This window comes from Panthera leo, chromosome D1, assembly GCF_018350215.1.
Source record: "Panthera leo isolate Ple1 chromosome D1, P.leo_Ple1_pat1.1, whole genome shotgun sequence".
Lineage (NCBI taxonomy): Eukaryota > Metazoa > Chordata > Mammalia > Carnivora > Felidae > Panthera > Panthera leo.
In genome coordinates this window covers 57031057-57058595 of record NC_056688.1, presented here as the reverse complement: position 1 = coordinate 57058595, position 27539 = coordinate 57031057, and the positions used below count along the sequence as shown (strand labels likewise).

Sequence of the window (27539 nt, the reverse complement as noted above, 5' to 3'; positions counted from 1 at the left end):
CACCTCTCCCTAGCCTGTCAGTAAAGCTGTGCACTCACCGCCCCATGGTGTGACTGTGTGGTGTCCTCTTCAGCTGATTTCTTACTTGACTCATCTGGAAACCCAAAGGGAAGTTGGGTCAACCTCCACCCGCTAAGCTTTGCTGATAGGGGCCCTGCAGGCCTTCAACCTCCCAGGCCTAGTGACACTTCTGCAGTCCCTATGCACTGGCAGGGCCCTCTGCCCCAGTGGGGACTTATTCCCACTTCTAGTTACAGCCGCTCTTCACCGTTGGGTTGACAAATTCCCTACACTGGGTTGTTGCCTCCGTTTCCCTACACTCCCTCTTGGCTGGGCCAGACATTCTTGTTCAGTGCGTATCATGGGTGACCCAAGGGCCCGGAATCCCATCCCTACAGCCTGCTTAGCTGCAGTCCCCTGGGGAGCCACCCTATCCAGCCACATATGAAGTCACCAGGCCTTGGTCTATACTATACCCTCCCAGGTACCCGCCTCCAGTCCCCTCTGTCCTAGTTGGAACACCCTAGAGTTCTGTCTCCCACTCACCCCGGGGTGCCAGCACACAAGGCCCCGAGTGGGATTCTCTCTCTCTAGCCCCTGCCTCACACACTGTCCGGCTCCTTCCAAGCATTCTTGGTTCAAAGACCAAGAACCCTGGAATTAGACAGTCCCTTAGAAATCACTGAGGCCAGGGGCGCCTGGGTGGCTCAGTTGGTTAAGCGTCTGACTTCGACTCAGGTCATGATCTTGCGGTTTGTGGGTTCGAGCCCCGCGTCAGGGTCTGTGCTGGCAGCTCAGAGCCTGGAGCCTGCTTTGGATTCTGTGTCTCCTCTCTCTGCCCCTCCCATGCTCATGTTCTGTCTCTCAATAATAAATAAAATTAAAAAAAAAATTTTTTTTTAAATAATAAATAAATAAATAAATCACTGAGGCCAACCTCTCAGTGCACACATGACATAGCTGAGGCTCAAAGAGGAACAGGGATCTGTAGGAATTTGCTGGAAGAACCAGGACTAAACTGGAGTCACCTGGCTCCTGGTCCAGTGCCCTTCCACAATGCCAACATCTGGGGAAGCATTCTACTGTGAAGTACTCCTGTACTCCAGTCCTGTCTCCTCCAGGAAGCTTTCCTGGACTAACCCAACCCACAGGGAGCAGTCTGACCATCTGTGCACTTCACTCTGCTCAAGCCATTTGTCCTTCCCTAGCTGAGGTTCCTCCACCTCTAATAGCCCATGGCGAGGTCCCTGGGGTGGGGGGGGGGTGGTGGGCACTTCCAGACCTAGGGACAGACTCACCTTTGCACATCTGGCAGCAGGATGCAGGCAGCGGGAGGGGTGCGGGGCAGCCTGGTTCTGGGCAGGTCATGAGACCACAGTAGATCTGGCCCTCCTGACAGAGCAAATAGGACATGAGTGATGAGGAGCAGCCTTGGGGTGAGGAGAGCCCCCCTGCCCTGAGGGCAAATTGCCTTGAGGTGTCCCCTGAGGTGAGGGTGGGAGGGAGCAGCCAAGCATCCTGGGCAAGGCCCAGCCAACTCAGAGGAAGGATCCCCTATACCCAACCAATCCCTCCCCCTCCCCTGGCCCCGGATTAGTTAGCATTCATCCTTCAGCTTGTAAAGTGCTTTCAGACCCTGTCTCTGCCTAGGCTCTCACAGCAAGCTGGGGAGGTGGGATTCTTCCATCCTATAGAAGTGAAGAGCCTGGAGAGCTGCCTGAACTGCCTAAAGTCAAAGACGCAACCCAGCAGAATGGATTAGAGCCCAGCCTGCGGGCTTTTCCAATGAAGTCAACACCCTTCCCCCTGACCTGGAACAGGGGGCCCAGCAGAGAAGAGGGGGATCAATGGGATACATCCTGGGATCATCTTGCTCTGACTGAAAACCCTAGGTCCCCAGCTTCAGGACCCAGCCTAGAGAGGCAACACTGTAGGGGAAAGGGCCTTCTGGGAATCAGAAGCCAGATGACCTGTGGTGAGTCACTTTTCTTCTCTGGGCCTCAATTTCCTCCTCTGTGAAATGGGGACACTCCCATCTGGGTTGTGAAGATCAAGTGAGGGAATGGTTGTGAAAACCCTTCTTAAACTAGAAGGCATGATGTACCTGGGAAGAAGTGATATTACCTTGAGTCCTTTCCCTATTCCTTTTCCAGTGAGCCTCAGGAGGCCAGGAGTCAAGCCAGTCCCATTTAAACAGGGAGGAGAAGAAAGAAGGGGAGATCCAAGTATCCAAGGAGAAGGGACAAGGAATCATAAGAATGTTCTCACCACCCTAAGGCCATGCCATCACTTCTGTCTCTTTCCACAGACTCCTCCTCATCCAGGCCCTTGTCCCTTTACAGGAAGCAGCACAGCATGGGGAAAGGAACATGAATTTTGGAGTCATGTGGCCCTACATCTGAATTCTGGCTCTGCCACTTAACTAGCTGCGTGATTTCAGGCAAGTTGCTTAACTGATCTGAGCCTCAGTTTCCTCATCTGAAAATAAGTACAGTAATATCCTTTTCCTAGGGTCTTTGGGGTACTGTTTATAAACACAAGGCATTCCCATGAACCAGCAGGTATAAAGTATCAGACCTCTGGAAGAGGCTCAAGCCCTACAAAAATAATTGCTCTCTAGGTTGATTTATAAGTGGTCACTCTTTGTCATTTGTAAGTTGTTTGCTCTGCAGCACAGATACTTTAAGATTCTGAATCTCAGACTGATAGGATCCTGTCCCTGAAAAGATGGATGGGGACACAGGCCCCAGGGAAGTGACTAGATCAAGGTCACACAGGGAACTGTGGCAGAGCTGGAGCTCAAACATGGGTGTCTGACGTCTAATCTAGGCCTCTTACCCTTGTGTCACTGCTAACTCAGATTATTATTTTAACAGGACGTTGGTGATCACCTGGTCAGACTCCCTCCCACACTGGGAGGAAGTGAGGCCCAGAGAAGTTTGATGAGCAGACAGTATGGAAATCAGGAGAGCAGGAGTTTCTCTGACCAATGCACAGATGAGTTAAACTCCAGGGTAAGAAGGCCATGGCGAAAGCCACCTGTAAACCTATAGCAGGGCCACACTTAAGCCCACTGAGGGGAAGGGTGAAGACTTTCCAGATCCGGCCCCGCTTGGCTCTAGTCTCTGTCCCCTGATAACACTGCAGGGTCAGTTCTGCCTATCCCCAGGCCCAACCCTGACCCCAGCAGATGGAGTATAAGCAACTTCAGATTAAATCCATTTGCAACAAGCAGTCTGACCCTGTCTCCGTACCCCAAGGCTGATCATTCACTCATTCACTTATTCATTCAACAATCATTATACACATCTGTGTACCAGGCCCTGGGCTGGTAGCAGCAGAGGACACAACGAATTGGGTATGCTCCCTCTGTTTGAGGAGTGTAGAGTTACTGGGGGAAACAGAAATGGGCAAATGTCAGTACGAGGTGACTGTGGTGACCGTGTTGCAATAGGCAGCTCAGAAGGATGCGGAAGCCCAGAGAAGGGCAGGACATTCCAAACCTCAGAGATTCCCTCCCCGCTGAGCCCGTTCACTCTCACTTTGCTTTGACCAGAGAGGAACAATCCCCCCGTCTCCCCCACCATACCACACCATTACGCTTTGCCGGCCTATCTGTGCCGGCCTGTGCTCACAAGAAGGCGGAAGGTCTTACGGTACAGCTGCAGAGGACACACTGGTTGGGCAGGCGGGAAGGGAGCAGCTCGTGGGCACTGAAGATCTCTCCGTGTTGGTACATGGTCCCATTGTGCTGACAGTACTTTGGGGGGGCCCGGAGCCCAGAGGGGGTGTGAGGTTCTTCAAGTGGAGGCGGGGCAGGAAGAAGAAAAAGTTGAGGTTTCATATTACTCCAAAAGCTTGGTCAAAATTCACTGGGCCACTTTTCCGAAGATTTCGCAGCTTATCCTATCTTGGCATTTAAACCAAGCTCTGGCTTCAGCCCTCCCAGCCAGTCCCCATATTAACTAATTGAGAGGTCTCACTGATAACTACATCTGACCATGTTGCTCCCTCTGATGGGTCCCCACCAAGGCCTTTCAGCCCCTCAGTATCTGAGCTGGCCCTGACAAGTGCCAGAAGCCTCAGCTCCACAAAGCCCCATTCAGTGGGGACCTGTATTAGTTCACTTAACATTCAATGAGCATATCCATGAATCCCCTCTAGTGCCAGGCACTGTCCTAGGTGGTGGGGATACAGCAGTGAACAAAACGAGGCCCCACACAGAGTTATATCCTAGTAGAGTCAGCTGGAATGATCTAGACTATCCCTGTGTTTGGTGTAAGCTCCTGTCATTCACTGGCCACCATAGCCCCACTTGTCAGCACCTGCCAAGTAGCCAGTCCTCATCCTGCCAGGTAGCAGGATAAGTCTCCATTCCTGAGAGTACCCACTCATTCCCTCAAGACACCTTTACCAAGCACCTTCTCTGTAGCAGGCACCAGGCTAGGCATTAGGAATGGAGTGCTGGGTAAGACCCAGCCCCTCCCAGCAGGACTCTCACATTCTGAGGGGTTAGAGAAATACCCTACGAGCAGTGCTGCTGTAGAAGTAAGGGCTAGGGCAGATGGAAGCACAGAAGTCATGGCAGCACAGAGAAGGAGCCCCTAACTCAGCCGGGGGTGGGGTGGGGTGGGGGGTTGGGCAGGGAGACTTTTCCAAAGGAGCTGATGGCTGAGCTGAGTTATGAGGAACATGTACAGCCAGGCGGGCAAAGGGGCAGGGCACGGAGAGGGAGAGAGGAGCATGTAAGAAGGAAGGAGCCAATGCACAAAATCAGCAAGGAGAGGTAAGGACTCCTGGAGTGAGCCTCTGCCATGGAGGAGGCACGATGACCCCCTCATGGGGCAGGATGAAGCTCAGAGCCCCTACTCCCCAAGGGGACTGAGAGCCAGGAACATCTGTGACCCGAGCCAGGGCCACGGTCAGATCTCTACTGGGGTTCTGCATGGAAAATGAGCCCCTTTGCACACATACTCCACACAGGTCCCCAGCTCACCAGGAGAGCCCTGGTTCCAGAGCCTAGAGACCATAGTCTGGAGCCCTCTTTTATCACCTTCCTGTTGCTTCTAAGCATTAATTCTCCTCTCAATATCTCCCTACCATTATGTTGGTCTCCCCACTGGCTGCCCCTCATTGGCCACGTGGTTACATATACACTTGGTAATGCCTGTTCCTTCTCAGACCACCTCTCCTCTTCTCTCTTTTACCTTCACTTCCTAGAATCCCAGTCTCAGAGGCTCTTAGAATCTTAAAATCATAGAATCATAAGCATTTAGCATCAAGACACATAGGGTCCCTGAACCTCGGCACTGGGAGAAATCTCCAAATACATGTACTCCAACTCCTGTAGTCATTCCCAGACCCAGGGTGGGACTCCTGGCATCTCCCTCCAGGGCTTCTGGGCCCCTGCTTACTCACCCCCACTTACACAGGGCATGTCCACCCCCTCCAGCTCCGGCCATCCAGAGAGAGATTGGAGCCCAAGTGTGCCATCCACAGGCCAAGCACGCCCCTGTTACCTTCAGCCACTTTCCACATTTTTTCCCTCCTTCTGCCAAGCCCAGCCACTTAAGAATGAGAAATTTGCTGCTACCCCAGCCCTCCGTGGGGATTGGGATGTTTCTTCCCCCGAATACCTTTGTCATCTCAACACCTCTGATAGTAGAGACTGCCCCCTCTCATGCCAGAGGCGCCTCTTAGCCAGAAGCCTGCATTGGGATGGGGTCAGCAGGCAAGGGGGAGAATGGATGGGGCAGAGAAGCAGAGAGAGAGGGTGATGAGCAAACACAGAGGAGCCGAAGAGAGAGAGGCCACTTACCCACACAGCGGGGACAGCACTGCTGCGGCTCGGTCACAGGCTGGGGGCAGTGGACAGGCGGGCAGTGGAGGCGGTAACAACTCACATGGGCACTCTGAAGGGGACATGGAAGGGAGGTCCTGATTCCAAAGAACCACTGCCTCCCACCTGAACCTGACCTTTCCCAAAACCCCATCCCAGCTGTGGGACACTACACTTGTTTTCAGCCTGTGACGGAACAAAAACAATCAACTCAATTTGTCCAGTCTCTCCCCTTCCCCTGCTCATGTGCCCCACAGTGTGCACAGACCTGCACAGACCTTGTGTCCCCTTCCCGGTGTTTGAGAAATACAGGTAAAAGGCTGGACTTATTCTGACATTGATCTTGACTGTTGTTGTTTTACATCTGGGGCTTCATTCTTTTACCTCTGAGCCTGAGCTTTGGGGTTACAAGAGAAATGTGACACAGGAGGGCAGGTGACAGGGATGAGGACAAGATTAGAAACCTGATGTGGAGAAGACTCGGGGCTTTGCGATCCACTCCCTGAATCTCTAGGAGGTTTGGGTAACCTTGCACAAAGCCTTGGAGCTGGCACCAGAGAAGGAGGGGCCCAAAGTTCTTTACGCTTTTTCAAGGGCAGCAAATGGAAGAGAAGGGATGGGGCAGAGAAATGGGGGAGGGGGAGTGATGAGCAGAAACAGAGGAGCTAAAGAGAGGGAGGCCACTGCCCCTTCTGGAGGTTTCCCAGCTCACCAGGCAGAGTCTGTCAGCCCGACCTAGGTGGCCCATACCTTACTCTCCCCTCTGTTATAAGGGTCATGGCATTCGGGGGCGGGAGAAACGAATTAGCTCCGGTGGATCACGAATCTTGGACTTTGTCAACTGGACCACATGTTGTCACAGACCATTTACATCTGTCTAGTCCATTCATCCACGAATTCTTTTCCAAAAACAAGGGTCATGCCTCGTCTGTTCATCTCTGAATTGTCAGCTCAGGGCCTTGCTCCAGGCTACTGCCTGTTACAGTCTGAACAAAGGAGTAAGTGAATAAATAAGAGCCAGAAAAGAAGGGATAGAGGGCCTCTTTCTTAGATGAAGGGAGGGAGCCAGTTTTGTTCCACTGTGAAGTCAGCGGGTTTGCTTCTAGCCCCCTTGCCCACCGAGTTCCCGGACAGCACCTCTTGCCCCATGGAAAACTCTGGACCAGACCCCAGTCCCTCTGGGGCCACTGCTTCTCAAGACGGCCAGATTGCAAGGACTAATCAGTGTGCTAAGGGGCATCCCAGAGTCCGCAGAATTGGTCTGAGCTCCAAAAGGGGCCTTCTAGAGGCCTGGCACACATGGGTGCTTAATAAGGTGAACTAAGGGGCGAACTAAGTCCCTCAGATGAGAAACTAGGGCAGAGTGCAAGGAACTGTGTGACCTGAAGAGTTAGGATCTCTTTCTTGATTCCAGCCTTGGAGGAGCCAAGGGATGGAGATGATCAGCCACATGCAGCCAGGAATAAAGTAGAGACAGGCAAGGGGTTGAACGGCAGGTGACCAGGTGGAAGGCCATGCAGCCAGACTGCCTCTCAGGAAAGTCATCACTGCCATTTACTGAGGGGCTACTAGGTAGGGACTTTATCTTGTATATATAAATATATGATCTCACTGTATTTGCTCAGCAATCCTAGGGGTAGGTACTGCTATCCACACTTTCACAATGAGAAAAGAGCCTCTGTCTGAGAGGTTAAAGTGCCTAAGACCACACAATAGGTGAGCACTGTCTCCAGGGTCCCTGCACTTCCGTGATGCTGAGCTGCCCCTGGTGGACGGGATGGGGACTCATTCATTCTCTCAGGATTTACTACACGACTACGGGGGTGCCAGGCCCTCTTTTAGGCTCTAGGGACATAGCAGTGAACCCGACATGGTTTTTGCTCTCGCAGAATTTGCATCCTACGAGTAGGAGAGAGACTATAAAAAATAAACAAGTAGGAACAAGGTCATTTCAGATGTTAAACTTATAATGATAATAAAATAGGGTGATGTGCTTGGGCTAACCAAGTTAGAGTGTTTTAGAAACAGCTACCAAAGAAAGCCTCATAAGGAGGTCACTTTTATGTGACAAACTGTGAGATGAAAGGGACCATTTGTGAGAAGATTCAACTGGCGGGACATATTTCAGGCGGAGGAACCACCAGGTAGGAATGAGGTTGAAGCATTGGCACAGGTAGGAGATGAGGTCTGAGAAAGAGGCAGAAGGCAGCTCATGTAGAACCCAAAGCAGGAAATTTGAATTTTACTTTAGGTGCAGTGAGAAGGTTTAAAGAGTGGAATAACGTGATCAGTTTCAGGTTCAGAAAAGATCATTCTAGCTGCTGTGTGGAGGACAGATTTAGAGGTGGAGCAGGGAGACCAGTTGGGAGGCTGGTGTAACAGCCCAGGGAGAGATGAAGGTGGCTTTCATTAAGGGGAGCAGTGGAGAGAAGTAGAGGAATTCAGGATATTTTCTGGAGATACCGGCACGATCACTTGGGTTGGGGAAACTCGGAGGAGGGAGAAACAAATTAGCTCCAGTGGATCACAAAACTTGGACTTTGTCAACTGGACCGCATGATATGTCTGGAATTTTCTGTTATGGTTTTCTTTCTGTTCTCTGGCTATATTTCATAAAGTTCTTTTTGTAAAGCCTGATTGGCCTCAGATGTGCTCAGGAGAACCGGGCGGGGCGGGGGGGGCGGTTGTGGGGGGTTGTGTCTCCGTTGGCAGCAGTGTTCTGCCTCAGACCAACATGGTAGAAGCAGTGGGGAATCAGAGGGAAAGATCCCAGGAGGAGTGAGACCCCAGTGATCAGAGTCAGGAGAGGGGCTGGTCCACCCCCTTCCACCTCCCAATGTCTTCCCAGAAGCTCTTCTGTGCTCCCACTTTGAGGATTGTCTTAACAAGGGAGGCCCTTATAGGCTTTCTGCATTCCTCTCTTGGCTTTTGTTCAGGGAAAGATGCCAAGGGGCTGGCTCCAGGTAGGAGCTAGGTACGCTGTCCCCCTCAAGCACCAGCACCCAGACAAAGACTGTTGAGGATATCGCACCAACCAGGCTGGGCCCAGGCAGCTGAAGGGGTGTTTCAAGCCTCCCAAATCACTCCCCCTCCATCCTCACCCCTCCACCCTCATACCTGGCCTGAGAATTCTGGGCCACCTGGGGATATTTATTCCACCCAGTTGATAGTGCAAGGCTCTGTGGAGGGTGCTGGGGTGGGGTGGGGGAAAGGACACAGAAGTGAACAAAAAGATCTGGTCTCTGCCCCAGTTTGTTCAGCCTCTGGCAGGACACCAAATTGGGCATGAGTAGCGGCCAGGAAGACCTGCTCTCAGGGGCCCCATGTAGAAGGGGCAGTAACTGACAGACACAGATAATTATTATACTTGGCCAACAGTGATCAGGAGAAAGGGACAGAGAATCTTATGTGGCATCCAAGAAGGAGACACACTTGCAGGCGAGGCATCCAATAATAAGGCTAATGGTGAGGGGGGCATTTGGGTGAAGCCTTAAAGAGTCAGCGTTTGAGCCAATGGAGTTGGGAGAGCACATCCTAAGGCAGGGCAGCAAGAGAGGTGGCCGGAAGGAAATAGCACAAGGAAAGGAAGGAATGGGAGGTCAGAACAGGGAGGCTCTTGTCCTCTGCTGCATGGGACACAAGGAGGCTGGCAGCAGCCAACGTGGAAGGAAGGCTGGGCTGAAAGATGGAAGGGCCGGGTCCCCAGCCCAGCCCAGCCACTGACCCGTGGTGTGACTGATCTCTGGGAGGCGCACACAGCTGTCTGTTCCCACGTATTGCGTACTCGCTAGGGAAGTAGCATGGCCCCACCCTCTCTCTGGGGTGACTTCTCTAGGGTCTCCCGGACATACCTGTCACCGGTGGTCACGCGGCCAAAGGAACGTACCTCAGAGCAAGTACAGCGCAGGCAGTACATCAGGCCCTGTGGCTCCAAGTAGGGGTGCCAGCTCTCACCGGGGGAATATCTCTTCCCATGGAAAAGGCAGAACATGTCTGGGCCTGGCAAACCAACCGGTACTTTGTCAGTCCTAGGAGGCTCCAGCCCAAAGACCCTACTTCATCCCTTCTTCTTTCTGGCTCTAGGAAGGACGTCATCTGGACCACTTAGGTGAAAGGGAATCCACCAGAAGTGCTCTCCAGTCAGGGGCCCAGAATATCCGAGTTTGTTAGCTTGTCCACACACTTGCCGTGTGACTTTGGATGTGTCACTTCCCCCTTCTGAACCTTAACACTTCTCTCACAGGGCAGTTAGGGGGATCAGACAGTGAAAGTGTTTACAGATTTAAATTGTGGTATAAATGTTATTAGATGAACACTCTGAGGCCCTGAGAGGATAAATTAAGGTCAGTCACCAAGGAGGTCAGTCACCTTTAGGGTCAGTCACCAAGGAGGGATGCTAGCCCAAGCTTCCTGACTCTCAGTCCAGAGCTCCTTCTGTCCTCATAATAACACTGGCTTCCTTTCCCTTGGTCCCATTTTGCTTATTTATTTACTACATCTCTGCACCCCACCCCTTCCCACTGCTGAGCCTCTCCCTACACACACACACACACACACACACACACACCATCTCTGGGTCCTACGACCCACCTTTTCAATAAAGCCACTCAGAGCAATTTTTCTGTGTTCATACTGTACTGTGTCCTTACAGCTCAGCAAGCTGTGATGGAAAGTGTTTGAACTGGGAAAACAAGGGCTACATAGCGAAAAGTTCTTAGAAAGCTGACCCCTAAATTTCCTTAACAATGGTCATTGCGACTACTATGGTTGCACTATGGTTGATTACTTTTGTGATCTGCATGTCAGTTGTCTATATGCAGATGAATGCTTCTAGGAATGACTGAGAAATGGTTGTTTCACCAGGTGGGTTAGATACATCTCCTGCAATCCTGCTTTCCTCACTCACTTCACACAGCCAATCAGTCTCCCCGCCTGCCCCCACCTCTTACCAGATCACCACCTAGGCTTGGGTCGGGGCTCCAGGTCTGGCTCACAGCCCTGTGCCTCACCCTGCTGCCTTTTGCCCTGTCCCTGCCAGATCTCCTCCTCACAGGTACCTGGTGATTTTTACAACCCAGAAGGGATGCTGTCAGTCCTACAGGAAAACTCTTTTAGGGAGGAACTGGGATGCCTAGCACAAGCTAAGCTGTCCCCAAGGTTGGTGGAATTAGATGAGATTGAGCTATGGAAAAAGGAGCCAACATTTATTGACTATCTTCTCTTTACATAAATTACTTAATTCTCTCATTGGCATTATTGTTTTGAACGTTAAATTGGATGATGCTTGTCAAGGGCTTACTTAGCCCAGTTCCTAACACTTAGTCGAGTGCTAGGATTATGATAATTGTGGTAACAATGACCCTGCAAGATGGGTCATCTTGATGATAGTGTCCCTCTAACAGGGTCGTGGGGTTGTTACCGTAATGATGAGAAAACTAGATGGAAAAACTGAGGATGCACTTGTCTAGGCCATCCAGCTAGTGTTTTAAATCCAGGACTCTACTCCCAGGCAGAGCCCTCCGCAGTTCGCCTCCCCACTCCATGGCTTTTTGCCCAATCCCAGGGCCTAGGGGCTCCTCTCTCTGTCTCAGCCGACACCTTACCCTGTTCTCTATTTTCTTTCCCTGTTCCCTACTGGTCTAGAATCTAGAAGGTGCCTTTCATACCTCCTCCTGCCCACTTCCTAGAGTCTTCCTGTTAGATATTGGACCACACAGAATCACAGAGAGCTGAAAGCAGCACACCAGCAGGGGCAGCTCGTGCAATGCAGAAATCGCCTCTCCAAGTCGGGGGTGCTGGGGCGGGTCCCTGGCACACACCTCCAGAGGAGAGAGGCTCAGGGGCCATTCCTAACCTGCAGAAAGTTTCCCCTGTAAGAAGCTGGAACCGGCCTCCCTCTGGTTCCTTGCATGACTCCTGCTCTGCCTCTCAGGCCTCCAGGAACAAAGATTTGAAGTCCCGGTCATGATGCCCTCAGAGTCTGTGCTTCAGTGGCCGCTGGGGACTGTAGCAGCACAAGGCTTGGTTCTCTCCCCACCCCCTCCCCAGCTCCCTAAAGTAGAGGGGGGGGATCAGACAGCAGATCCCGTTCCCAGCAAGGCCCAGGCTGGCCCGTATCAAATGAGCTGTGTTTATCTCTCAGCCCCCGCTGGCGGAGAAGGCGGGACCCAGCCCCAGCTGGGGTGCTTGTCAGAGCCAGCCCAACTCTCCAAGGATTGAATAATGTCTTTCTTCCTCAGTCCCCTCCCCCCACCCAGGAGGGGGCCGATTGCAACACAACCTCGAAGAAGCCTTCGGTCTGAGCCTCGTTGCTGAAGAAACCCTCCACTCCCACCTTCCTTGGGGCGGCCCTGTAGCCTGGCCCCTGTGCCAGTTGGCACCCCTCCCCCTTGCCGCCTGCTCAGAGCACGGAGACAGAGGGAACGGCTCAGCCCATGCCCAGGCCAGGAAGCCGGTTGCCCCACCAACAGACCTGGCAGTGGCTGAGAACGTGTGGGGCCTGGCAGGCCGGTCCCTCAACCCCAGGAGGCCCTGCGGCCACAACCCCACCCAACCCCACCTTCCAAGGTGAGAGGCACAAGGAAGGGTGGCATTGCCTGGGGCTCCCTTTTATACCAGGGAGGTGAGTGCCCCAAGGCCATGCCAAAGCCAAGCAGAAAGAGGACCAGCCAGGCCGCAGCCTCTTCCATCCCTGCAGTCCTGGCTTTAGCCCCCATCCTTGCTTATGGCTGGGAGGAGCTCTAACTCCTTTTGCCACCAAATCACCTTGTGACAATGAGGAAGCCTTGCTCTTCCTTCTCTCAGCCTCAGTTTCTCTTCTGCAAAATAAGGGGGGTGGTGAACTTTGATCTCCAAAGGTTTCTGCACAGATACTGCTTATGAGTCTGTGATTTCTCAATTCCAAGACTGCAAGTTTCTAAGATTGAAGATTTGAGAATTCTGTGCTTCTAAGAGCCTACATTTCATGAGAACATGAAGCTTCTGTGATTTTGTGGTTCTAAGATTTGATCATTTCAAGCTTCCACGATTTAGGATATATTGGTGGTGCCACACACCCAAGCTCTTGGGGCTTCCAAGGTGGGCTAGGATAAGGTTCAGGGAGCCAGTGAGTAACATGAAGAAGGAGGCCAAGTTTGTCTCTCACATCCCCTCCTTTCCCATCTGCTCCCTTGATCTTCTGTGGCCTTCTCCCACCTGCCCTGCCCTTGGGCCTGCCCCGCTGCCCCTCTCCACCCACCACCGTACCTCATCCCATCCACCTGTACCCACATTCCTCTCCCCAACTCAGGGGGCAACTGGGCCTGCTCTTGAGGATCTTTTGGAGTTAATGGCCCCTAGCAGTGATGTCTAACTCAGGGAAAAGACAGCAGTGGAGGAAAAGGACAGTTGGCCCTGTTCCAGGCTTTAGACAGAGAAGAATTAAAGTTGGACAGGCTTCCTACCCCTCAAAATGCATGTAGGTGTGTGTATATAGTCCAAAGACCCTGGCTTTGGAGTCAGATAGGTCAGGATTCAAACTGGATTTGGCTTTTATCTGTAGCCTGAGTTTAGACAAATTACTTAATCGCTCCAGGTCTCAGTTTCCATATCTGTTAAACGGGATTAGTTTTGGCTACCTCTCAGGGTTATTGTAGAATTAAATCAGATAATATATGCAACGTGCCTAGTGCCTGACATGTATTAGATGCTCTGTTAAATGGTAGATTAGGGGCACCTGGGTGGCTCAGTCAGTTAAGCGTCTGACTTTGGCTCAGGTCATGATCTCACAGTTTGTGAGTTTGAGCCCCGCGTCGGGCTCTGTGCTGACAGCTCAGAGCCTGGAGCCTGCCTCGCATTCTGTGTCTCCCTCTCTCTCTGCCCCTCCCCCACTTGTGCTCTGTCTCTCTCTGTCTATCAAAAATAAATAAATGTAAATGGTAGGTTAAAAACAAAAAGCAGATCCGGGTGCTGACTCCAAACTTCCCTACCAGTCTGTTTGTCATGGTATTCCATTTGTTCCCACAATTTTATGGGCAGCCCCCAGACACCCATTAGGGCATGAATATCAGGGTACCTGCCACTGAGGTCACATCTCCCAGGTGTCATTTACAACCTCACCAACCCTGTTTCCTGTGGCTCCCCACACTCTCCTAGCCGCACTCACAAGCCAGATTCCCTCAACACCCCCTCTGCCTACACAGACCTCAGGGATGGGATACAGAGATGAAAGGGGTCAGGAGGCTGGAGAGGGAGGGAGAGGCTCACAAGGGGCCTTGAGAATCCAGAGGGCAAAAGAAAGGCACGGAAAAGTTTTAAACCGGGGCATGCCCATGGTCAGGTTTGCATTTTAGCATTATCAGTGTGGCCACAGGAGTGGAGAATGGGTTGGAGGAGTTGGAGGGCAAAACTGGAGGCAGAGAGACCAGGGAGGCTGTTGCAATCACTGGTTGTGAGAGAATGCTGGCCTGGGCCAAGACGGAAGCCGCGTCCATGGGCAAAAGTGCAGATTTGAGGAACACTTAGGAGGTATGGTGGGCGGGCTTTGGGGCAGGCTGGATGTGGGCGGGGAGGATAAAGGAACAGTCTACAGTAGGAGGACTGAGGTTTCAGGCCTGAACAACCAGGTGAATGGGGAGCACTTGATACAAAAACAGAAAGTGTTATTATCATTAGGTGTAGTAATGTTACTTCCTGCTATTCATTCATTTATTGAGCTTTTGTGTATCAAGTCTTCTACAAGTCTGTGGGCCTGGGCCATGACTAAGTAAGACACAGTCCCCATTCTCAAGAAGCTCACAGCCTAATGAAGAAGATGGATAGATATAATACAGCTGACCCTGAACAACACAGGTTTGACCTGCACAGGTCCACTTATATGTGGATTTTTTACACCACGGTACTGTAAATGTATTTTCTCTTCCTTATGATTTTCTTAATAACATTTTCTTTTCCCTAGCTGACATTATTGTAAGATTACCATATGTAATACATATAACACACAAAATATGTATTGATTGACTGCTTATGTTATCGGTAAGGCTTCAAGTCAATAGTAGGCTACCAGTTATTAAGTTTTGGGGTGAGTCAAAAGCTAAAGGCAGGTTTTTGACTCTGAGGGGCTTGGTTCCCTTAACCCCCACATTGTTCCAGCATCAACTGTACATACAGTGTGACAAGTTCTATGACAGTGAAAGCACAGAGTCTTTGGGGAAGGCTTCCCCCCAGAAAAGATGCCTGGCCTGGATGTTGGAGGGGTTAACAAGATGCAGACGGAGGGGAAGGACCTGTCAGGCAGGTCAGGAGCTACGTGCAAAGGCACAGAGGTGGGGGTGACTGTGGTTCACGCAAGGCCGCTGCAGGTGGCTGGGACGTGCCGGGTGCTAGCTCCCCTTCCTGCCCGAAGCATCCGCTTGAATAGGCCATAGCCAAAGCTCTTCCCTAGCTTGACACTGACTTAAAGTCGCTGGACTTAGTTGGTCCCATCTGATCTCAGGGCAACAGCGTTTACCATATAGACTCTAAATCTTATCATGTCACCTCAGACTGCCATGAGCTGGCTCTTGCCTGCTTTTCCAGCAACACTGTCAGTGGTGGCCTCGTTTTCAGCCTCCCCTCCTCTTGTTGAATCTCTCACTCTTTCACCACCCCACCAGGCTCTTTCGCACTTCTGCGCCTTCCCATGCGGTTTCCTTCACTTGGAATGTGATTCTCCAACTCCATGTTTGGCCAACTCATTCTCATTCTTCAAAAGCCTGTCTAGATGCTGCCCTTTCGGTGAAGCCGCCCCACCCTTCCAGGCCAGCTGCCAGTCCTTCCTCAGGGCTCCCACAGAACTGAGTTCAGCCCTCTGTGACAACTCCTGTCACTGGGTTTGAAGTACTTATTAAGTGCATTCTTCTTCCTTACTCAACTGTGAGCTTCTTCAGAGCAGGGACCACATCTCATTACTTTTTGGGTCTCTAGTGCTCTGCACAGGTCCTACACAGAGTTGGTGCTCGATAAATGAACGTGCCATGAAAGAATTGAGTCAGCGGAGAGGGGAAGTTCTGGAAGAGGAGGTGATTGATGGTCCTTAATCCCGGAAACCTCTTTAACAAAGAAAATACTTCATCATGTGGTAAGATGGCACTTTTAGCACTTTGACCCTTAGCACTTTGACCTTGCCACCTAACCGGAACTAGCCTTTGACCTCCCCTTTCCAGCCCTCGCCATCTAAACTCCCAAGCCAAATACCATGTAAAAAAGGGCAGAAGCCCGGGTAGGTAAGGGGATGAGCAATTCCATGATCTTCACATGTAAGTCAAAGTTTCCAATCTGTTCCATCCGAGGTCATCCCACAGTCTGCTTTGAAACTCTCATGCTATAAAGGCCTCATAGGGGATAGTTAGGAGTGGGTAGTGTGATTGGGAATTCTTCCAAGAAGAAACAGAAAAGACAACCAAAAAGAAGCTTCTTGGATGCAGGGGAGGCTGGAAGGGACCAGGGGATCTGGGGTGTGAGGAGAGAGGCCTGGGACTGTGGCTGGCCTGTCCCCAGCCTGCAAGAACTCAAGAAACCTGAGCGAGCCAGCTGCGCAGGAATGTGAGAAAGTTTACATCTTTTCCCTTGCGCCCACACAGCCATTATTTATTTATAGTTCCCTTTCATGCAAACAAACTTGCTTCCCTCTAAGACATAAGCTCTGCTCTGGGCACTGGCACCCAATGGGGGAGGCCTCCTAAGGGAATCAGAAGTGAAAACCTTAGGTCCTCAGTAGCTAAGCTGTATGACCTAGGGAAATGGCCCTCACTCTGAACCTGACTCCTCTTCTCTGGCACATGATGGATGTTCAGGAGTACAGAAGGACCTGAAATGAGAGACCTGTCAAACCAGGAAAGGCAGCTCTGTTACCAGCAAGTGTCGGGGGCGGGGGGGGGGGGGGGGGGTGCGGGCAGAGATGAGACCATTTACATGCTGTTCTGCCTTGGACATAGATACTTAGATTCACAGAATCTTAGAAAGTTAGGGACTGAGAGATGACATCCAATCCTTTATTTTACAGATGTGGAAACTGAGTCCGAGAAGAGAGGTTGGGACTTGCCTAAGATCATTGATTTATGCTAGCACAAACTCCAGTGGCAGTCTTCAGATCTGAGGGGGGGTGCTTATAGGAACACCCCTTCCCTAAGGGGGCAGGACCAGAAGAAATGGCTTTGAATTGCGAACAAAAGGATCCAGGTGAGATATAAGGAAGAATCCCAGCTGTAAGAATGGGTAACATAAGAAGACTGGAACCGCCTTCTCTGGGATGGGATGAGATCCCCTCCAGGGGGTTGCCTGAAATGATCTCAGCACTGCATCTCCCAGGGGCACCGCTCTCACACCAGTCCTTTTCTTTGGGAGTCCAAGGGATTCAGGATCCCTCTCCCAGAGACCGGCGCCATGGCTGGTGGCTGGGGGAACTTGAGAGGCCAGTCCTGGAACAGGTGCAACAGCTGGAACAACTGCGCAGCTGTTACCCAGCTCCTGCTCAGCAGCCAGCTAGCCAGTGAGTGAGACAGAGACCTCTACTGGTGGGAGTGAGGAAGTGCAGAACCACCTAGACAGACCCAGAGAGGGGCCTGCCGGGAGCCAGATGTCAAGCCTTCACTCAGGTGTCCCCCTCCCCCGTGTAAATCTGGACAGGTAGATGGGGATGCAACTAAGCTGAAAAGCAGGGCAGGGTCCCTGCCGGTGGGTCCCCCTACACACCCACTGTTCTAGACCTCCTAAGTACTGGAGGGGCCACTCCTGGTGTCTGAGGATCTATTGACTCCTCCCTAGCAGGACAGGAGTACAAGGCTGCAGACGTAAACACCCTGACTTCCTTTCCCGAAGCTCAGAACAGGCTCAGAATCAAGGCAACAGCATCTTTGGATCTTAGAGTCTTAGAATCACGGGATATTAAAGCCAGAAGTGTCCTCAATGATTGTCTCTTGGGGTCAACCATCTCTCTTTACTGCTGGGAAAACTGAGGGGGAGAGAAAGGCAACTTGTCTGGTGTCTGTGTGGCTGGAATTAGTAGCAGAGCCAGGCTGAGGCCCTGACCTTCTGATTCCAAGTTTGTCCTCTGTACTACTTCATACGATGGGAGCTCCCTTCCTGCCCTATCTCTGCTTCTGCAGTCTGGGATTCTGTCACTTGGGAACAGAAGCCTCAATTCCCACAGTTCACATCACCTTTGGAGAGAGGCTAGAGCAATTGATGGTTTTACCTGATAACTGACTGTCTCTTGAAAGCAGGACTGGGCAGCGGGAGGGAAGAGAAAGCAGAAGCGAGCCGGATACCTTGCGGGTGGGAGGGGGTGGGAATAGTAAGGGAGGAGCACAAGGAAGAGGCGCTGACATAGGGGGAAGAGCACCAGAGAGGGAGTCAAGATACTAGGCCGGTTCTCGTTCCACAGAGAAATGGATACCCAAACTGACTAACATCATACATGTATGTGTCTTCACCTGGGGCTGGGGTCAATACCAGTCAGTGACCAGGTCACAGACCTGGAATCAGGGTTAAGTCCGTGGTCAGGGCTTTGAGGATCAGGGCTCAGCCTGTGGCCAGAGCTGAGACTCAGTCCGGGTTGAATTCAATCTGTGGCTGGAAACAGAGCCAAGGACAGAATAACCTTTGTTTGAATAGCCTTTTTGCACTGTAACTGAGGAGCAAACTGCCATGTGTGTTCACAGGCCTTTGGCATTCCGCAGGGCTGAGCCACCTCAGGAGTCTGACATGACACAGACTTGAGAATTCCCATCCGTTGGTGTCACTTCTGAAAGCACCTAAGGTGTCACCAGGAGATTTCTTATGTACAACGGGCCTTAGATCTTACTTGAACTAAGACAAGAACCATCATAAGAGACCTCCAAATAGGACTCTGGCAAATGACTATAGAATAGGATTGTTCCGGGGCGCCTGGGTGGCTCAGTCGGTTGAGCCTCCGACTTCAGCTCAGGTCACGATCTCACGGTCCGTGAGTTCGAGCCCCGCGTCGGGCTCTGGGCTGATGGCTCAGAGCCTGGAGTCTGCTTCCGATTCTGTGTCTCCCTCTCTCTCTCTGCCCCTCCCCCATTCATGTTCTGTCTCTCTCTGTCTCAAAAATAAATAAACGTTAAAAAAAAAAAAAGAATAGGATTGTTCCTAGATTCATAGATTGTCAGCACTAGACAAAGTGAGGCTCCGAGCAGGGAAGTGATCTGTTCAAATTCACACAACCCATAAGCAACAAATCTATTCTTTAATAAATTTGCTGTATGAACTTGGGCAAGTCACTCCCACTTTCTGGGCTTCAGTTTAACTATAGGAAAATTGGGGGGGTAGAAGCAGACGATTTTCTAAATTTTTTTAATGTTTATTTATTTTGAGAGAGAGACAGAGCATGAGCAGGAGAGGGGCAGAGAGAGAGGGAGACACAGAATCCGAAGCAGGCTCCAGGCTCTGAGCTGTCAGCACAGAGTCCAATGTGAGGCTCAAACTCACAAAATGTGAGACCGTGACCTGAGCTGAAGTCGGGTGCTCAACCGACTGAGCCGCCCAGGTGCCCCAGAAGCAGATGATATTCAAAGGCTCTTTCAGCTCTGACATCCCAGAATCTGAACACACCCCTCTGAATACCAGCCCACCTCACTTTAACTCAAGTCTGCTCTGAGTTGTTTTCTTGTGCGTCTGTCGCTAAGACACTGCCTGAAGGCCAGTGGAGGCACAGAGGAAGGAGAGCAGAGTGGATCAGGTGGCCAGGGAAAGTTTGCTGGAAGAAGTTTGACCTGGCAAGGTGGTGAAGGCCTGACAAGATATGGGAGGCCAAGAGCAGGGGTGTGGGTAGGACAAGAGCAATCCTGCACAACGATCTGATTCTAGGACATCTTTCCAAGATGCATCAGGGGCAATGGTACCCGGAGAAACACCTTGGGAGCTAAGAACGATGTGCCAAGAGGAAGGGAGGCAGGCATAGAGGGCATTCAGTACTAAGTCCCTTTTAAGAAACAACAGGTAAGTGTTAGGAGGAAACCTCCAGGGCCCAAGGAAGGGGAGGAGGAATTTACTGAGTACTAGGCATTGTGCTGGCTGACTGAACACAGTCACTTCCCTTAATCCTCCCAAGAACTCTTTGGGTTCCAGGTAAGTATGTGTCTTAGGTGATGAAATCGAGGCTCAGAGAAGTTGTGACTTATGAGAAGTCACACAGCCGCTAAGGGGCAGAGGCAGGACTTGAACCCAACAGAGTTCCTTCCATTACTTGTTACTAAGGACTTCTATGAGTCTCATGCTAAGGGCAGCCCAGAGACGACCAGACTTGCAGCCTGCCCTCACAAGCAGAGACAAGAATGAAACAAAATCCAGCACTGCCAGCTCAGGAAAGTCATGTGCCAAAGAAAGGCAGCAACGGGGGAGTGGAGCTGTGGGGAGGGCAGAGCGCTAGGCGGGGAGTTGGGAACCTGGGGTCTTCATCCCAGGCTCTGGCTGTGTAACCTGAAGCAAACCACTGCCCCTCCTTGTCCTCAGTTCCTTTATCAGGTATTTCAGGGTTTGAACTAAACTCCTTCCTTCTCATCAAGAGAATCTTGGTTTTGTTTTCCATCCTCACAGTATTCTAAGAGACTGGGGATGGAGAGGAGGTCCAGGAGCCTCTGGCAGAGGCAGTGAGGGAACTGAGCTGCAGAGAGATTATATAAACTGTTTGAGGTTACACTGTCTAAGTGGAGAAGCATGAATTTGGGAACTGATTTTTTTTTTTTTAAGACGCTACCATGTACCAGCTAGTTGCTTTATTATATTTTCTCCAATTTAATTCTCACAACAGTCCTGGGATTTTTGACTCCCATTTTATAGATTGGGAAACTGAGGCTTAGAGAGGTGCCCTCCATCAGCTGGTATTCAGAAGATCTGGGATAGTGAAGACTGGTCTATCTCCCTGTGCCCTGCTGCCTCCCAGGGTCTTACAGCTCCAAATCAGGGTTCCTTCCAGATGCTTTGCTGTGCAGCAGGGGGAAAAGCATAGGACTTGGAATTGGAGAGCTCTGGCGTTGGATGGCTTACTAGCTCTGTAAACTTCAGCAAGTTTCTTCTGTTACCCTAAGTTTTCTCATCTGTAAAATGCAAATGATAGTACCCACCTCTTGGGAGTCACGTGAGGATCACAACAGATAACAGAATGAGGTTACCTAGCGAGCTCTTCTTTCTTTGCACCGGCTCCCTTTGAATACAATAGTCTTTACATCTCCATCACCTTCTTCACACCCTTGCAGCCAAACATACCCTGCTCTCTGCTGAGAATATAAAGCACCACCACCAGCCTACACACATGCGCACAGTGTCCTGCCTTCTCTCCCACTGCCCTCAGTCCCCCTCTCCTCAGTTCCCTGGCAGCAGCCCCCCTGGCCCTGAGTTTTGCCAAGTTCCCCCCAGTATCCCAGACTCATCAGCCCATACTGGTCGGCAGAGGAGTCTCCACTCTCCCCGCACAGGTGCTGCCTGGAAGGCTGCCAGAACAGTGTGGGGTCCCAAGTCCTGGCACTTTCCCTGCACATCCCAGGGGCTCGCATCCCTCCTCTGCTTATCCAGCCCTCCCCTCCCCTACTTACGGGCTCGTGCGTGAGAATCCAAGGGGAACCAGAGCAGCGCGAGTCCCAGCAAGGAGGAGAGGACCCTTACCTCGGGAACCATCCTTCCTTCCCCCCGGGGCCAGGCCGCCAGGCGCTGAGCCAGGAGGGGCGTCGGGAGAAACTGAGATGAGGACACTGAGGCACAGGGGCACAAAAGCAACCAGGGGGGGCTGCTGCTACAGTGGAGAGTCAGAGAAGGGTCGAGTAGGCGGTGAGAACAGAAAGAGAGGTCCAAGGTGGGAATAAGAGGAAGGTGGAAAGAGGACAAGGGAAAAAGAAAGACAGATGGAGAGATGGAGGAAGGTACGGCAAGAAGGGAAAGCAATAAAAGCAAAGGAGAAGGTGAGAGGGAGGGGAGGAGGAGAAAGACGGGGAGGACAGGGGTCTGCAGAGCGCGCAGCGTTGGGCTAGGCGCGCGGGAGCAGCGGGCGGTTCCCGGCGCGCGGGCTAGAATCGGCCGGCGCCCCCTGCTCGGTGGGCTCGGGGTCGGGCTGCGGGGTCCTGGGGCCCGGCGGGCCGGCGGTACCGGCGGCGGCGACGGCGCGGCGGCCACGGGGGCTGGCTGAGCGCGGGCCGGCTGTGCACGCCAAGGGCGCCAGGCGCCGCGCTCGGGCGCATTTGTACTTTGCCGCGGGAAGCAGGCAGCCCCGGCCTGGCGCTGGCCTAGCGCTGGCGCCTCCTCTGGGGCACCGCGGGCTCGGTGGATTGGCCACCCGAGAAACAGGCCCACTTTACCCCTCCTCTCTGGTGCGGGTCTCTGGGACGCACGCTCCAGGCGCGGCGCCGAGAGGAGGCGAGAGGGCTGGGGAGGGGGAAGGGGCCACCCGGGCCACGGGCTTTAACCCCTGACTCTCCGCGGCGCCCTGAGCGCAGGAGGACGCAACCCAGTTAGGCTTCAGGTGAAACTTGGGGGCGGGGAAGGATGAGATATCCGGGAGGGAGAGGCGAAGCGAGCTGCGGGACCCGCGAGGCGCTCAGGGTAGGGCTCTGGGCGGTGCGTGCACATCACTCTCGATGGAGTCAGGCAGGACACTTGCCATTCTTAATTCTGTTTGTGGTCTTGGACACGCCATCTCAGGATCTAAAATGCGGATCTTAATATCTCCCCACTTCTTTTTGCGAAGATGAAATGAGGTAATGAACGTCAAAGTATTCACATCTCAAAAAGAAGGGGTCGTAATCCCATGCACCTAGAATACCCTTACCAGTTCCCCTTCCTACCCACACGCTCGGTGCCTAGGTTGAAATCCAGTCCAGCTGGATTCTTGGCCCTTCCTCTGGAAGTCTTTCTCTACTTTTCCCCCTCCCACTCCCAAAGGAGGACATGGTCTCTCCTTTGTCTCTGCAGGTAAGTCTCCCACCTCTCTGAGCGTGATGACCGCGTTCATTCCTCTTCAGTGAGAGCTGATTGTCAGTCACCTTTCCCACCAACGTGAGCTCCCTGTGGGTGCCGCCCTGAAACCCATGATTAATGCTCCATACCTTGTGTGGAATGAGTGCATGAATTAGTAGGACGCTTGAGCTTTCCAGATAAGAAACACCCAGGCTCTGAAATCAAAAGCCTGGGTCTCTCCCGGCTCTCTCCCTAGCTTGCTGGGCCATTTTGGTGAAGTTCATCCATCCTGCTTTGGATCTCAGCTTCCTGCCCAGCTTCTCTTGCAGAGCTACTGGAAAGCCCAGTGAGCACCCAGAAGAGTGAGAAGTGAGATGGGAGGCCAAGCCACATCCCACTCTGGTAGAGAATCATTTCTAGCTCTGCACACTTCTGAAAAGATAGCTTCCCGCGATAAGGCTGGGCTCCCCATTCCCAAGTGCTGCCAGGCCATCCCCTCCAGAACAGAGAGCAGGGGGGAGGAACCGGTGATCTCAGAGACAGAACTTTCCCGGGGCTCTCCGAATCAGGGACAAGCATGATCTGCCCCAAAGGTGCCCTTCAGGCTTAATTTCTCCCACTCCAATCCGGCCAGTCTCTTTTTCTCCCTTGAGTATACCTTATCTTAACAGATAATGAGAGCTATGCATGTCATCGTGCTTCCCTTTTTGCCTTGCCTTTCAGGAAGTGCAGTCTCATCCCAAGGTTCTGAGTCAGGGATCTTTTCCTTTCTCCATCTTTATTTATTTATTTTTAGATGTTTATTTATTTTGAGAGTGTGCATGGGGAAGGGGCAGAGAGAGAGAGGGAGGGAGAGAGAATCCCAAGCAGGCTCTGTGCTGTCAGCCCAGAGCCTGATGCAGGGCTTGATCTCACAAGCTATGAGATCATAACCTGAGCTGAAATCAAGAGTCAGACACTTAAGCGACTGAGCCACCCAGGTGCCCCTCTCCATCTTTATTTAAAGTCTGCTATACCTATATATCCGTGTCTTAGTTGTAAGAGACGAATTAAGATTGGCCTGTCCTATATCCTGCCCATTTTACTTCAGAAAAGGTCTCTACCATGAAACCCCAAAATGTCTCAATCCTTCTCTCCATCCTCACTGCTCCCAGAGTTGGGGCCATTGTCATCCCTTACCTGGATTTTGCCAACAGCTTCTAAGCAAGGCTGCCACCCCTAACCTGGGCCCCTTCAATTTATGTTCCTCCCATGTACCCTAAGAGTTATTCTGATTATTTCTACCGACAAATCTGATCACATCACTTTCCCCTTAAAATCCATGATTGGAAATAGATAAATATATAACATTAAATGCAATGTGGTACCCTGGATTGGATTCTGGGACAGTAAAAGGACATTAGTGGAAAAACTGGTGAATAAAGTCTATACTTTAGTTGATAGTAATGTAGCAATCTTGGTTTCTTCGTTTGGACAAAGGTTCCCTGGCTATGTAAGATGTTAGCATTGGGGGAAGTAGGGTAGAGGATATAGGGTTCTTAGATAAGAACTCTACTATCTTTGTAACTCTTCTATGAATCTAAAATCTTTCCAAAATTAAAAAAAAGTCTTTCCAAAATGAAAAGTTTATTAAATAAATAACAGAAAAAAATTATTGGTTTCCTATCATATACAGAATAAAATCCGAAACTGGTAATGTTGGATTCAGGACTGTGGGCATTTTGGCTCCTACTTACCACTCCCATCGACCCTACACTTCACTACTCACTTCCCCAAATTGGCTGTGATTTCCCACACCTTCACATGTTTGCATATGCTTTCCTCCTGCCTGCATCATCTTTTTCCTTCTCTATCTAGTGAATTCCTTTTCACTTTCAAAAGTCAGCTCTGAGTCACTTTCTTCTCCAAGGCCTTCCCTGAGTCCCCCAAGCAAAGCAAATTTTTGGTCTTTGTGTTTCCCAGAGCACTTTGTATTGTAGCTACCGGCGTGTAAATATTTATTTGCATTTTGGAGTAAATATTTGCATTTCCACTCAGTACTGTGGGGAGCAGGGGCCTTTTTTCATTTATATCTGTACTTCCAGCACTTAGCAAGGCCCCTGACACAGAAAGAAATGGAATAAATGATTGCTTCGTGGATGAGTGAAGACCTCAGTGATTTGAAAAGATATTATTCTTTCACGGGGGAGGCTTCAGCACCCCTATTGTCCTCGGTTTTAATCAATGATTGACATAAGAAGCAAGCATTTGAGGAAAATCTCTGAGTCTTCTGTAGAATTGTTGAAGATAGTTCTCCAGGAAGATGGTTGTCCTTAAAGAAAGGAGACTTGATAAATTCTTCCAAAATCTATTCAGAAAAAAAAAAAAAAAAAAAGTATCTACCCATAGCAATTGGTTACAAGTTTGGTACCTGTTTGCTTCCTTCTTAGGGAACTTGCTCATTGCCTTCCAAGGCAGACCATTCAATGCACTGTTGGACAATTCTTCAACTGGGGTGCCTTGGTGGCTCAGTCGGTTAAGTGTCCAGCTCTCAAGATTTTGGCTCAGGTCATGATCTCACAGTTCTTAAGTTCAAGCCCTGCATCCAGCTCTGCGCTAACAGCACAGAGCCTACTTGGGATTCTCTCTCCCCCTCTTGCTGTCTGCCACCCCCGACTCCCACCCCCTGCTAGCAAAGCTCTCTTTTTCTCTCTCTTTCTCAAAATAAATAAACATTAAAAAAAAAAAGTTCTTTAACTGATATCTGATTCTCCGTGACTCCCCTCACTGCCCCTAGCTCTGCCCCCAAGGATGCAGAGAGTAAGCCAACTCCTTTTGTCTTTTGAGAACTCTCTAGAGATTTGAGACAGAGGACTCCTCTTCCATACTTGCATCCTTACTAGTTCTGGCTCTTGGACCCGTCATGCCACATTGTATTTTCTCTTTTCAAACTCACTGAGTGCTTTTGCTTCCCATGTCTCTGCATGTGCTATGTTTTTCTAATGCCCTCCCTCTACCCATTCTTATCTGGCAGCCTTACTTTTTCCAGGATTAAAACTGCTCCCTCCTTCATTCATCCAACCCTGTGCCAGGCACTGTGCTAGGTGCTAAGGACACAGTGGAGAACAAGAGAGACACTGGTGCTGGTAGGCCAGGTTCTCATTGAAGTCTGTTTCATGGTGTCTGAGTTAGCTTCTCTTTGCTCCATGCTTCTGTGTCTCCATTGTAGCACATGCCACTTGTCACCTTGTATCATCAAAGGTTTCATGTCACCTCCTCTAAAGTGAGTTCCTGGAGAACACAGACTACTATCTTCCCTAGCCTTCACACACAGCTTTGCACACAGTAGGTGCTAAATAAAGTTTTGTCGAAGAATAGCCTTGTTCCTTCAAATAGTCTTCTTGTGACATTATTTGTGGCTAAGACCTCCTCCTGGGCTGCAGGCTCCTTGATTATGAAAACTTAGCATAGTGATAAGGATCAGAGAGATTAGCATAAAGCAAAGACTTCTTAACCCAGTCCACTTAATTCTGTAAGTAAGATTCTAAAAGCAGATTCACCTAAGAGTGAATATAAGAGGACTACATAATAGACTCTACATCGGTGTGCTCGTAAATGTGTAACAACCAGCTCTCTAGGGGTAAAAAAAGCCCTGGTTTATAGCAGTTGCCAATTTCCATGGTGTAGATACTCCCACCGTGGCCAATTTCAGGCTAGCAATGTGACATCACTGAATGTGGAGTTGACGATAGGACACCATTATGTAGTATTTCCATTAGCGGGTCCAATACATGTAAATAATTTCAAGAACATTGATGGTGCAGTGCAGGAATATAATTAGGGGTTGAAGAGTTTGAATGTTTTGAATATAACTTACTTGTGAGTTTATATGATTTAATGTTCAGAATGATAGTGTTAAACAACCAGCTTGCAAAATTCCTGAGAATTTAACACTTAGCTAGCTCTCCTGAGTCCTTAGAATCAGCTCTAGTACATTGCCTTTACTTGATGATGTCCTGATGATGTGAACAAATTGAGTCTTTAAAGCTGGGTCCAGTTTAGGTACAGCGGGAGGAAAGTCTTATTTAAAGGAATGGTCAGAGTTAATTTATTTGTAAATTGAACAATCCCCACTCCACTCCCACCCTTCAGCCAGGTTAGAGTTACTTATCTGTGTAACAAACATTTACTTAAAACCTATTATTGCTTCAGGACATATTCCTTTGAATCTCCAGATATTGTGCATATAGTTGGCTTAAATAAATGTTTGTAGGACGAACTTGAAGCTCACCAGTATTTATTTGTTTGGGTTTTTAGTGTGGCTTCGTGAACATGTCTAAGTCTTTTTTTGTTTGTTTGTTTGCTTAACCGTAGTGGGCCCTCCTCTCTTCCAAGAACAGCTTGCAAACAGAAATTCTGATGGAGAGAGGTATAAGGAACCAGGATGAGGGAAGGCATAGCCCTTAATTTCACAGGGCCCTCACGAGGGAAACAAGTGTCTTCGGAAGATAGAGTGGGATCATCCTTCATCCAGACCCTAAGCTCTGCTAACGGCCAGAGGCCTCCCTACTGCAAGTGCCATCACCAGCCAAGCCAAAGGAACTTATGCTACTGCCTCCTCCATGTTCAGGGGACCTTTGGAGAGCAGCTTGTCCTCAGAGATTTCTGTCTATAGGTCTGTGAAGATGTAGCTAGAGTGCCAGAAAACGGTGCCATATAACTTGGGTCCCACAGCCAGACGGTGGCAGGCACTGTACCCACCCAAAGATGGGAACGAAGAACTACCAGTTATCTCTGT

The 27539-nt window shown here is 50.6% G+C and overlaps 1 protein-coding gene and 1 long non-coding RNA gene across 3 annotated transcripts in view; one reads left to right on the top strand and one right to left on the bottom strand.

Annotated features, from left to right (window-relative positions):
- The window catches only part of CHRDL2 (chordin like 2), a 32787-nt gene extending 10899 nt beyond the window's left edge, over positions 1-21888 (bottom strand). For both annotated transcript variants that reach the window (XM_042906008.1, XM_042906009.1), the window contains exons 1-6: positions 21409-21888; positions 9726-9838; positions 5819-5912; positions 3656-3798; positions 1299-1392; positions 39-94 (exon numbers count right to left, since the gene is read on the bottom strand). In XM_042906008.1, coding sequence (XP_042761942.1) covers positions 39-94; positions 1299-1392; positions 3656-3798; positions 5819-5912; positions 9726-9838; positions 21409-21490 — 582 coding nt within the window. In that variant the 5' untranslated portion in view covers positions 21491-21888. The remainder of the gene's footprint in view (positions 1-38; positions 95-1298; positions 1393-3655; positions 3799-5818; positions 5913-9725; positions 9839-21408) is intronic.
- On the top strand, positions 2876-18079 carry LOC122200427. The gene is made up of 3 exons (XR_006193808.1): positions 2876-3014; positions 15782-15935; positions 16860-18079. It is a non-coding gene; the product is annotated as an uncharacterized LOC122200427 (long non-coding RNA).
- Positions 21889-27539: the final 5651 nt, after the last annotated feature.